At 50.5% G+C, this 12659-nt stretch overlaps 1 protein-coding gene across 1 annotated transcript; it reads right to left on the bottom strand.

Moving 5' to 3' along the window:
* Positions 1–115: 115 nt before the first annotated feature.
* On the bottom strand, positions 116–10948 carry mmp19 (matrix metallopeptidase 19). The gene is made up of 10 exons (XM_088635094.1): positions 10659–10948; positions 10363–10573; positions 7961–8049; positions 6874–7004; positions 5812–6024; positions 4383–4628; positions 3724–3861; positions 3040–3204; positions 2676–2803; positions 116–2069 (listed from the first exon to the last, which is right to left on the bottom strand). The coding sequence occupies exons 2-10, from the start codon at positions 10456–10458 to the stop codon at positions 1833–1835; spliced, it is 1443 nt and encodes a 480-aa protein (XP_088491220.1). The 5' UTR covers positions 10459–10573; positions 10659–10948; the 3' UTR covers positions 116–1832.
* Positions 10949–12659: the final 1711 nt, after the last annotated feature.

The raw sequence follows: 12659 nt of genomic DNA, 5'->3' as shown, positions 1-12659 counted from the left end.
TATGAACTGGCTTCATCACTCTGTTCTCTGTGTAAAGTGCTTTCTTGAGTCCAGCTCTGAAACAGCGTTCACATACCTGTAGAGAAAAGCCAAGTCATACAGTGGATTCCGAACACATGCTTTTTAAAAGTTTTTTTATTAGTTATATTATAAAAAGTGAAAAGGTCTGGTTTCCAGAGAAAACAAGAATCCTTACTTGGCAATTATCCAGTAACTGCTACCCTGGGATTGATGACATCATCGCCCATTTGCTACTGCCATCACAATGTACATTGATGACATCACTTGTCAATTACACAAAGTCTATGTACATCATAAGGTCACTTGATACAATGAGGAATAAGAAATGAATACTCCACAGGAGCTGCAGACGGTCTAAAGCGCTTTAGCCCGAGTCATGGAAAAGGAGAGTTTTATTAGGTTTTATTATTGCTATTAGCATTGATACTCATAAAACTAATAAATGGGATCAAGACTTGAAGGAAACCCAGGACATGGAAACTTCAACATTAACTAGGCCAAAGAAAATCTGAAGCCAGTTGATGGTGTCAGGTGCTGAGAAAACTATTGCCTGGTTTTAACGAACGTGTGAAGCTAACGAGGCACCCGTCCCTTCCCTGCGGTTCCTCAAAGCAAGGGGCAACAGCAGCTCTGGGTAACGTGAGGAATGGACAAGTCCTCATGGGTCACACACACCCCCACCCCACGACACAGCTCTACTGATAAGATCACTTTATTGGCCATATACAATTTCTTGTATTAGGAATTTGTCTTTTCACATAGCTTGCTCTCCATGAGACACACAGACAGGGAGGGAAGCTGGGGGTCAGAGCGCAGGGTCAGTCATTTATACAGCATCCCTGGAGCAGCTGGGGTTAAGGGTCTTGCTCAGGGGCCCAACAGAGAAGGATTCCTCTGCCGGCCGCGGGATACGAACCGACAACCTTCCAGCCACAGGCGCAGATCCTTAGCCACAGAACCACCACACAACCCGTTTCTTCAACTTCAATTGGTAAATTCCAGTCGATACCACTATGTACCATTGGGTGGCAGTAGTTCCCTACTTCCCGTTTAAAGACGCTTCTATTCGAGACATATTGGAGCACTACTGCTCTGGTGGAATTCTGTCACTTTTGGGTTGTGCTGATTTTAATTTATTTAATGTTTATGTGTAGTGCAACTTGAAATCTGCACCTTTTAAGCATCTAAACTGGTAACCATCATTGATTAAGTGAATTAATAGTCATAACTGGTCAGGCTAGGATGGTTTGGGGCCTTATCCCAACCTAATCTTATTTTAACACTATATAATGTGGGATGTGACTAATGGACAGCTGGGATTAGCACCATAGTTCCTGCTAAGGTGTGCAAAGTGATAACCAGATCACCAGGTGTCTCTCTCTCTCTCTCTCCTTCAAGCCAGCCCAATCCCCAGCTGTGTGGAAGCACAGGGACACTGCTACTGTCCCTGTCCTGACTCTCTGCGGTTTGGGCATTGAAGATGCTACATACTTTTTAAGGAGGAAAAGGGCACTTAGCCCTAATGACCCATCAGATGATATACGTGCGATCAGAAATCGGTTCCAGATGTGTTCGTGACATAACCCCTTCTTGTTCCTGCGGCGATACGTTTTGTTAATGACACTACAATCCCAGATTGACAAGATGTGCACAAGCATGTCGAGGGGAATGAAGAGGGCGGTTCTCTTGGCACACTGCGCTGGCGTCTGATTTGTTCACGGCTGTTCTGGCCATCCCTGTGGCTGCGGCCGAGTAGACAAAGTTCTGCACCATGCACACTGTGTAGACGATGGGGGGGGGGGTTTACCGGTCTACTTGTGACACTGCATCCAGCGCTCCCTCTTGCTCTGTGGGTACCCCCGCTCGGCCCGGAGCTGCTCGTTCACGCGCCAGTACCGGTCCCCCTTGAAGAAGTAGATCTTGCCGTTGGTCCAGGTGAAGGCGGAGCCAGGGTGCGAGGGCACCCCGGTGAAGAGCTGGGAGATGGGTTTGGGGTACACGCTGAGGTCATTGTACACCAGCTCGTCCCACTGCCAGTAGCCGTCGCCCTGGAGGAAGAGGACGGGGGAGGGGTTTGAGTTATCACTGACACATCCATACTGAAATCGGGAGTGCTGCACGCCTCTCCCCCAGAAGGAGGAACTGGACCTCTTCGATCGACTACTTAAATACCTAAAAGGTACCAAGAACCTCGAGCTAAAGGACTTGCAATGTCGGCACTGTAATGAGGGCCCATGCCCACAAGAAGGGTTCATCGGCAGGCGGGTGTCTGTGGCGCTGGAAACGGGAGGCGTGTTTATATAGGGTTGTGGGGGCTGGATGAAACTACGCAGCCAAATGCGGAAGCAGCTGTTCCCAGAACCTCATAGGAAATAACCAGATGAGATTGCTTGCCTGGGTTTGTGTTTAAGTTTAGAAACGTGATTTAACTTTTCAGAGTATGGCACACTCAGACCAGGTGAAGTTTTGGATGGTACTGGGAGCCAAGCAATTCGGCACTAACTGGGCCACATGGGCTGAATGCCGCCCTCTCCTTTTTAATCTCATGGTCGGATTTGCTTTTGGATATTTTTCCAATTCTACGGCTCTATTGAACTGCCCCACAGAGCACTGCCGGTGTCCCAGGCAGATCTGTAAACCAGGTTGACTCTCACCTTGAAGAAGAAGATCTTCTGGTTGACGTCCCAGTAGAGGGCAGCGTCAATGTTGGGGGGAATGCGAGTGAGAGGTTTTGGGTAGCCGTAGTCCAGGCGGAAGCCGGTGTATCTCCAGACCTTGTCCCCTGAAAGAAATGACGCAGGAGCAGAAATGGTGATAGAGAGATATAAGGATATAGACACCACCAAGACATGAGAACCCTATAACTGGGAGGTCACCACTGGCTCTTGGGACCAGTTATTGTCTTAATCTCCTAAAAGCGCAACCTGCCGCTGCTGAGTGTTATTACCCATAATACCTGGGGGCCTGGGGTTCCCAAGACAGACACACGTCCGTTACTCCGGCTCAGCAGATACGTACCTTTTAAGAAGTACGTCTTGTTGGTCCGCTGAGAGTGCACGGCAGCATCGAGGTTCCCTGGGAGGCTCTTCCACAGCAGGCTGATCTTCATGGGCCTGTTGTGTCCCAGGTCAGATACCGTCCACATGTACTGTCCGCTGAACGCATACGTCTTCCTGTAGGGCCCTGGAGCAGTAGGAGAGCCATTGATCAGGAATCTAGTGCTGCTGAGATCACACCAGAGTACAGGGTTCGCAGACTGGGCTCCTGCTGAGATCACACTGGAGGAAAGGGATCACGGGCAGAGGCTCTGCTGAGATACACCAGAGCACAGGGATCACAGACGGGGCCTCTGCTGAGATCAACCTGGAGCACAAGGATCACGGGCAGGGCGCTGTTGTAGGGGGACTGAGTGATGTCACACCTCAAAAATAAAGCTACAGCTCTGGCATGAAAGCAGCACAAACAGAGCACGAATGAATGCAGTGGGTTTCATTGTTTGTGCTGTTTGTAGGGGGGCCAACTCCACGGAGCTCAATCAGGCTGGTAACTGAACATCTGCTGAAAGGCCGGAATTGGCTCAAACAGGAATGTTTGAGAGTTGCTCAGCCTTTTCCGCGCACCATGGGGGGCGTATGATGAAAGTAATACCACAGCGGAAACACAGGTGCTGGGCAGTGCCATTCTCAATCTCAAACCACATACCCAGCATGATGGCATCCAGATCAGCAGTGCAGGGGTCTGGCACGTCCCCCTGCTCATCCGGGACGACAGCGGGGGGCACCGAGGGGGCTGGCGCCTGAGGCTCGCTGGGCACGCTGGGCACGCTGGGCACGCGCTTCCCTGGGACAGGGAGGGCAGTGAATTAGACGCAGAGAGCCACCATGCTTTACAAACGCGCATGGGCCAAAACTTTGGGCAACACTTCTGAAGCCTCGGCGGTCAGGCATCTGGGATCCATTTGTGTGAATTGAGTCATTTACCGAGGAATTTTCCTTTATCGTGAATAAAAGGTAACAGATTTGCCCAGAGGCTTTAGTTCTGACACCCTTCACCACTCTACAGGGGCTTTTATCCTGCACTTTAGTGTAGAAGAGTTTAGACAAGCAGGAAACAGCGCAGAAGCAGAAAAGCCAGGGAGCTGGTGCTACAGGGTCGGGGTGGCGGTGAAAAAGGATGAGAGGGAGCACCCACAGATGGGCAGAGGCGGGATGCCACACTCTCAAGAGGGAGCACACAGAGACGGGCAGAGGCAGGGCGGGGTACTCTCAAAAGGGAGCACCCACAGACGGGCAGAGGCAGGGAGACGCGCTGTCGAGAAGGAGCACACAGAGACGGGCAGAGGCAGGGTGGCAAGTACTCACCGTACAGAGCCTGGATGGCACGGACATCGTCAGGGTGCAGCCGGAAGTTGGATTTGTACCCATTGTAGACGGGGCCCATGAGAGCGCTGGGGTACTGCGAGTGACCCAGGCCCAGGGCGTGCCCAATCTCGTGGGCCGCGATGATGCGCAGGTTGGCGCCACGGGACGTCCCCTCGGTCCAGTACTCATCTTCATCGAAGTGGACGATGCCGGACTCTGGGACATCCGCGTGGGCGAGCACCCGTCCTGCAGAGACAGTATCATTACAGTGACACGGGCTCTTATGTGCCACTGCTGATGGGCCGGTTTACACTCAGCCAGCACTTCTAGTCGAGCTGACTTTGCATTATGTTGTGGCAAACTTACATTCACCCCCTGGTAAAGGGGTGTCAGTTTATTAATCTGCTGGGGCACATGTGAGGAAACCTCTGGGGGTCACTGTATTTTACAGGATAATCCAAAAATACCAAACCAAAAATTAATGATCACAACCAGAGTTTGTACAATCAACACTTTTGCTATTTTGGAGGGTTCTGTATTGAGAAAGAGAGAGGAGCTTGTTTGCCGTATATACATGTAGACTGGGATTCGTATTTATATTCATATGTAATGCTGTTTTCTCAGGATGTACACACAATTTAACAAAATTAAGGATGTCCATGATTCGGCAACCAGAATCCTGACCAGGTCTAGTGCAATTGATCACAGTACTCCTATCCCGGATTCTTTGCACTGGCTTCCTGTCAGGTTTTGTGTCAACTTCAAAAAGCTCATGCACACCTGTAAGGCTCTCTGCATGGCTTGGCACCTCCATACCTGTCTGAGCTACTATCGTCCTACTCCCCACCTCACAACCTTCTCTCTTCTAATTCTGGTCCCCTGTCTGTTCCTCAAACCCATCTACACTCCGTGGATGACAGGGCCTTCTCCTGCTGCACCCCAAAGCTCTGGAAATCTATCCCCAAGGATATCAGAGAGTCACCTTCCCCCAGCTCTTTCAAATCCAGACTCAGAACCTTCTTCTTTAGAAGGGCCTGTCCTTAACTGGTTCTGTTATTTACACTTTTGCTACTATTTTATTCCGTACCCCCCATCTACTATCGCCTTTCATTGTGTATTTTCATTGTATATATCTTGTGTATTTTTTGCCTTTTTTTGTTGTCGTTCTGTAAAGCGCTTTGGGAAGCCACCTTTAAGGTGCCATACAAAAATAAAGTCTATTAGTAGTAGTACAATAGAAAACACCACACAATGTGCACATTACAAAGCAGTAAATAATAATTACAGTCACAGCCGCCCATCATGCACAACAACATACAACGGGTAGTACAGAGCAATAAACACACAGATGTGACACAGCTACACTGCGAAAACGTGGCCTGCAGTTCTCAGCTTTTCCTCAGTTCTGCTGGGAATCTCCGGGACTCACCTGGCCCGTCGAAGGCCACGGAGCAGGCGTGGCTCCTCCTGTGGAAGGAGATCTTGATGTCGGCCCGCCCCCCCGTCACCTCCTGGAAGGTCAAGGGCGCCACCTCGCTCCAGTAGTGGAAGGCCGATTGGATGGCGGCTCTGGTCTCGGCCAGTCCCAGGTCAGGGGTGTGGTTGTGGATGCGGTAGGTCAGGTTCTTCTTGCGCCAGCGCCCTGCCGCCCAGAACGGACACTGTGACACCCGCCTGCTGCAGGTGAGCGCACAGTCATGGGGTCATGGTACCAATCACCATCACACCTAACCCAGCTGGACATACAGACCCTCTCCTACAGTCCTAGAAAAACACTGGGTCTACATTATCATCATAACAGATATTAATATATACATATACACAATAATCATTTTAACTACAGCAACTTCAGTTTGTACCTATTCACAGGGCTTTGAACTGGATCAATCTGATGGAAGCACCTAATGAAATGGGACAGCTGTGCCCCCACTCTGGAATTGAACCTACAACCCTCTTATTACAGGTCTAGAGACTTGACCACTTCGCCACACTGCAGCCAGCTGTAAGCTTGTGTGTACTGTGGTGGTGTATAAGTGTTTCAGGTCTTAATACAGGCAGAGGTTTAAAAGTCTAATTTATTCTCATTTATGGAAAGCCCGAAATGAAGATGGCTGGTCTATCCTTGCTGCCACTCGCTGTACACCTAACCCTCAGTTCCCAAACTTAATTTGTTCCTTGAAAGGTACACAATTGTAAAACGAAAAACAAATTCCCATTATTTTACATGTAAAACCTTCCATTTCATTCCCGAGTCCTAACATATCACCCACTGGTATTAGAGCACTGAATCGTGGAAGCAGGCACACTATTGCTTAGTGATGACAATCACTCTGTTCCCTCTAATGCAGTAGTTTAGTTGTGGGTATTTCGATACTGAAGTGGGGTTCTGTCAGTGTGGCGTGCGAGTATCCCTGGCCCAGCATGTCCTGTATTGGGTCAGAACCGCCCCCCATGCTCATGCAGGTCAGCCCGACATGGGCCCGGCGCTCACCCAGCAGGCGGTATTTAAAGGTCTTCTGGTTGAAGGGGTCCTCGATCCCGCAGCGCGGCCGCCTCATCATGGCCAGAGTGGCCTTGTCTATCGTCCCGGTCACGGGCAGCTGAGTCACCCTCTGAAAGACCCTGCAGGGGCAGGAGGGGCACAGGAAAGTCAGACAGGGGCCTGCTGGCGGTGGAGAGACGTTATCTCTTCTCTCTCTAGCCCTCCGGCTCCGGTCTTCACAATCCTGCACAGGCAGGCTGCTGTTACTCAGGAGTCACCCTTATTTCGGACAGTTCTTGTGCTTGGGTCCTTCTGCTCATTGTTTGACAGGCATGTATCCATCTAATAATAATAATAATAATTATTATTATTATTATTAATATTATTACTACCATTATTACACACCTGAAGAAGGCTCTAAGGCTGAAACGTTGTGTTTTCTTTCTTCTCTTTTCAGCAGGGAATAAACCTTTACTTGTTCCTTTGCAGCCTACGCATGCTGACGCAGCTCCCCACCTGAACTACTACTTATCATTATTATTATAATAAACTGCCTTTGACTTCTGAACTGATTAACAGAGTCCAGGTAATAACAGCTCCTGTGAGGCCAGTAATCAGCTCTGAGATAATCATGCACAAAGCCTCAAATACTTTAAAAAGCCCATTGAGGCAAATATTAATTTAAAGAACTGGACACACTAACTCTTCTTCTATCTGTCACCCACCCAAGCTGGTGGTCCTTAGCACCGAATCTGCCCTGTGTGGGGAGAGCCCACACTCCCCTGCCCGTGCAACAGCGCCGCCCTGCAGGACAGTGAGCACCGACGGGTGGTGCGGCACGTCTCTCACGGACATTACTGCCAGCTCGCCGGCACCCAGAGGGCACCAGGGGTCCCTGAATGACCCCCTGCCAGCCAACCCAGGCAGCGTTCAGCAAAGTGTGCGTCACTGTGGGGATTCCCTGATGGACAGGTCACTGGCGTTAGCACAGGGTCCAGGTGCGGAGTGGGTGGGGGCTCCCTAGTGGGCAGGCCTCACTCTCTGGGTGCGCTCTGCAGGCAGAGCTCTGATGCCCTGGAGCTCACAGCTTCGTTACCTGAGGGCCTCCTCTATCTCCTCCGGCTGGAAGCCCGAGGCCTGCGGGTCCAGAGGGGTGCTGAGGTAGCCGTACTGCTTCAGGTAGTCCTGCGGATTGACAGACAGACAGACAGACAGACAGACAGAAAGAACGTGGCTTTAAAAGTAGCAGTAAATAACAGGCGTTCTTATTTTTTCTGGTATTAACCTACAGGGGCCACACCCCTTGATCCAGAAAGTGGCATATTCCTTGCAAGGCCCATGGGAGCCCACAGCTTGTCACAGAGGCAAAGGGAGCAAGAGAGGCCTGCAGCTCGGACAGGACGTCAGTCCATCACAGGGCTCACACACAGGCACACAGGCACAGACTGGAATCACTGGAAATTACAGACAGCAATAGGTGGACGCCGGAGATCAGAGAGAGTGGTAATTAAACCCAATTCGATGGATTTCAGGAGCATTAGAGCATAAGAGCTCAAACAAACAAGAGGAGGCCATTGGGCCCATCTTTGCTCATTTGGTTCGTTGAGCTAAATTAAGACTTCACCCAACTGCGTCTTGAAGGAGCCCAGCACTTCTTCCCACTGCATCTTGGGCTGTGACCACTTTCCCAGACACCCACAACCCTTTGTGTAAAGATGTGTTTCCTATTCTAGCTCCTCAATAAATTACCTCCTAATTACCACTTGTGATGCTTCTAAATACCACTTGTCCTTCTATTGCCTCAGAATCTGAAGACCCTGGGGTGACCTTGTTTATTAAACCAAGGAGGTTTTCATACACTGGGATCAGATTTAGTCTATGTCTCCTGGACTGAAGGTGTTTAGGCCCCTACGTGTTGCGTGAGCTTGATATTCCCTGACTCTGTAAGGAGATGGAATTTCCTAAAACAGATCAGCTGCGCAGCAGCTGTGGGAGAGCTGAAGGAGAGGTCTAACCGCTATCGGAATTGTGAGCGTGAGTGTGTCCATTTTTCTGGCACACGAGTGCTGTGCATGTCAAGGCAAAAACAAAACTGGGCTTGTGCAGACAGGACTGTTATTAACGGCGGCAGGGAGGCCCCCTGGGAGCAGGTAGGAGACTTCTGGGTCAGCCCTGAGACACAAACAGCACGACACAACCACTTGTAAGCGAGCGCGGTTTCGAAAGACAGTTTCGGGAGGGAGGGCGGATCCCAATCTCTCCTACTTCTGCTCGCCTACGTGAGTAAGCCTCGCACCCAGGTCTTCCTCTCTCACACACCCCTCCCCCAACATTTACACCCTTGCAGCAGACCCCCCTGGCTCAATCCTCACAATACTGAGGAGGGAATAATCTCTACACAATTCATCCAGGACCACTAGACTCAAGAAGCTTCTATCCCACTACGTTGCTCATCCTCAACAGCTACTGCCGTGCCTCAGACTCAGAACACATCTGCACTAGGCACTTTCGCATGGGCATGGTCTACCATGTTTATTTTCTACTACATATCTATTGTTCCTGTTGTTATTATTTATTATGTTTGTAATGTACTGACCGCACTGTGTGATGTTGTCTGCTGTACTGTGTTTGTGTTTGAGATTTTCCAATGTACAGTAAGCATACATTTGGCGGTAAACTCCTCTACTCTACTCATCGCTCTCTCTCGCCCCTTCATTAAGACCTAACCCATTCCCCAGATAATACTTTGCCAGCAGCAGCCAGCTCAGACCACAGCAGTGCAGTTTGTGTCTGGGTGCTGCGGTACATTTTTGGGGTGCACAGATCCATTTTACTGTACAGACATGGTGACTATTTGTGGCACAAATTGCAGAAATCGTAGGTTAGTGTCTTGGTCTGCCTTGAGCTGGATCAGATAGCATATAGTACCGTTTAAGGTCATGAAAAGACTCTCTTACAAAATAAACACTGATGTTTTGGTGGCCGGGCACTTCTTAGTCTTATCTTATAATGACACCACCTTTGTAATTCTTTGCAGAACAGCTATCAAAGTGACCAGCCTAGAGTACAAGCACTGTATGTGGGGGTTTGGGATACTAAAGGCAAGCCAAATGTTTGGTCGCATAATCTAGGCAGACGACAAGCCCAGAACAGAGCCCTCTGTAACAGGCTCGGTACTACTCTGCTCCGTGATGGCGCACAAACCTCGGTACTCCCATTAAAAGGCCTTTGGAGACACAGAAATGTAACCCTATTTTTTTTCTCATTAACAACAACAAAAAAACAATTCTTCTTCTTTATATTACTGCAAAAATGTACTTCAACGGAAAACAAAGGTTTAAAAACGCCTTTAAAGATGCAGCGTTAATAGTCAACCATACTTGGGGTACAGGAGATGGTGGCTTTACCCCGTTGTTTTGGGGCGTCCCACAGAGAGACAGTTACCCTCTCCTCTACCGTTGAAAGCCGCAGACAATGCGGTCCGGTCGGTGCTCTTACCGTGGCCTCGGTGTACTCGTTTCTCCGGTCCATGACCGAGGACAGCGCCGACAGGGCGAAGGTGGACAGCAGGAGCAGCGGGCGCAGGGAGAGCATTCTCGGGGTGTCCTCGGTGCGAGCAGGGGACTGTCGAGCAGGCTGTGTCCTCCTCCTCCAGCTGGCTTTGGCAGGGTCAGCCGAGAGCGGTCAGTACCGGCGCTTTCTGCACTCTCTGCGCAGGACGACCGCCGTTTCCAACTGAACAAGCAAAACCACGCTTTTCTGTGCACAAGAACAAGAAAAGAAAAACTACATACGTGCCGAGCGTTTTTCCTGGGGGCGTTTTGTTTATGTCGCGAGCCCGCTCCACACGTCCCTCTTCCCCTCGTCTCCGGGGTGCCCTGGTCCTGAAGCCGGGCTGTCTCCGGGAGTTTATACCGGCCCGGCGCTGTGACTCACAGCGCCAGCTCCAGCCCGCGGTGATCCACCCCAAAGGAATGCGGTCTGGAGCCGGTTCAAAAGGGAGGCTCTATAAACTAAACCCATCCTTCACCACAGTTCAGTCATTGCCTGCTTCCCCCCACGGAGCCCTGCCTCGGCAGCAGTAAAACCGTGCCTGTCAGGATAATCTCAATACCCAGAATTTAAGGCGGGAAACAGATTCTTTTAGACCATCCGGTGGTCGCGTTACTCGATTTTTTGTCACTTCGGGTGAGTAACTTCTGAAAGTGAGTAAACTCTTCCTCGCTTTGGTTTATCGTACCCGATTTACGTCAGTAAAAGTTAATCGACCCCCCAGAAATGTCCCATTTGTTGAGACGCGCTTTATTTTACAAAAAAAAAAGTCGCAATAAAATGTCATTGCAACTAGTCTGCGGTTTGGAGAGTTGCTGACGTTCGGAGACCTTGAAAATCAATTAGAATTGTTTTGTATCCGCTTGAGGTTGTATAAAATGTACACAAGACTTGATTTAATCGGTTAAGGATGGTGTAAATGTCCCACACACGAATAGCCCAATAGTGTCCAAGCACCGTCACTCCTGGCCAGCGGACAAGGAAACGCGCGTCCTGCTGCTTAAGAACAGCAAGTATGATATGACACTGGGCCTGGTTCTCTGTCCATTTCCCCCACAATTAATGTCAGCTTTCTCTTTTTCTGGGGGCTGTGCACTGTGGTAGAAAGTCAGGTTGCTGCTGCAGCTGGTGGGGGTGCACCAGTAGGTGGTGCTCTTCCTTTGGACCAATGCTCCAGCATGGTGAATGGGGACAGTGTGCAGTAGGAGTGCCATCCTTCAGATGGGATATTGCACTGAGGTCCTGACTGCTTGGGCATTACACATCCCAGGGCGCTGTTTGTAAGAGAAAGGCCGCTTACCCTGGTGTCCTGGCTCAGTGCCACTCTGGCCTTGCCCAGTCCGGCCTCCCTGCACTTCCCCCACAACTCCCCTGGTGCAGCAGTTTCGCCCTCCTGCCCCTGACCCGCTGTGCAGTGTCGCCCAGGAGGGGGTGGATGAACTGGGCCCGTCCCGCGTCTATGTGAACCACTTTGGGGTCAGACTCTCTGCACTAATGCCAAGACGTAATTTATAAAACATGCAGGGAATGATAAGATGTGAAATTAATGTTCAAGGACTAAATCATAAGCCTCAGCTATAAAACAAACAGAGTAAACTGTGACCTCATGCTTTCTAAGTTTTATTCGCGCTGGAGAAGGGTCTTTTTTTTACCCGTCCCAGGGGCCCACTGTGCCGCAGAGCTCGGGAGGGCAGTACGGACGTGGTGGGTGTGTGTCCGGCCTCGGCTCCGACAACCAGACCACAGCGAGGTCCAGCCAGCGGGGCCACACCCAGAGCCCGCGGGGCCCGGACTCGCTCTGCCCATCCCCCCGGGGAACCAGAGAGGAGGCTTCAAAACAATCGAACTGCAGCCTTTGTGTGGAGAGAAAGCAGGCAGGAGCCGACCGGCCTCAGAGCGTTCTCTCGGCTGCTGTACGAGTCCATGCTCCTCTCTGTCCCCCTGCCTGTCGCCTCTCCAGGAGCCTTCCACCGTCCTCGTCACTGTGATCGCCGTTGCGAAGATTATAAACTACGGGTCTGGACAGCCCTCAGTCCCAGCAGTGCCTGAAGCTCCAGGAGGCTCACAGACAGTACCAATATGTATTTTCTAATCATAAATTTAGAATCCACCGTTATTTTTCCTCTTTTGCACCCATCAATTTGGAATCGCGAACCGTGACTCATCCTGACTCACTGCTGCGGCCCCCTCATTGCAGAGACAGACGCCAACCGCCATGTGTCCAACCTGCCGTGTCAAGCCCA

This window comes from Lepisosteus platostomus, chromosome 1, assembly GCF_059453375.1.
Source record: "Lepisosteus platostomus isolate fLepPlt1 chromosome 1, fLepPlt1.hap1, whole genome shotgun sequence".
Classification (NCBI taxonomy): Eukaryota; Metazoa; Chordata; class Actinopteri; order Semionotiformes; family Lepisosteidae; genus Lepisosteus; species Lepisosteus platostomus.
This window is presented reverse-complemented; position numbering and strand designations above follow the sequence as displayed.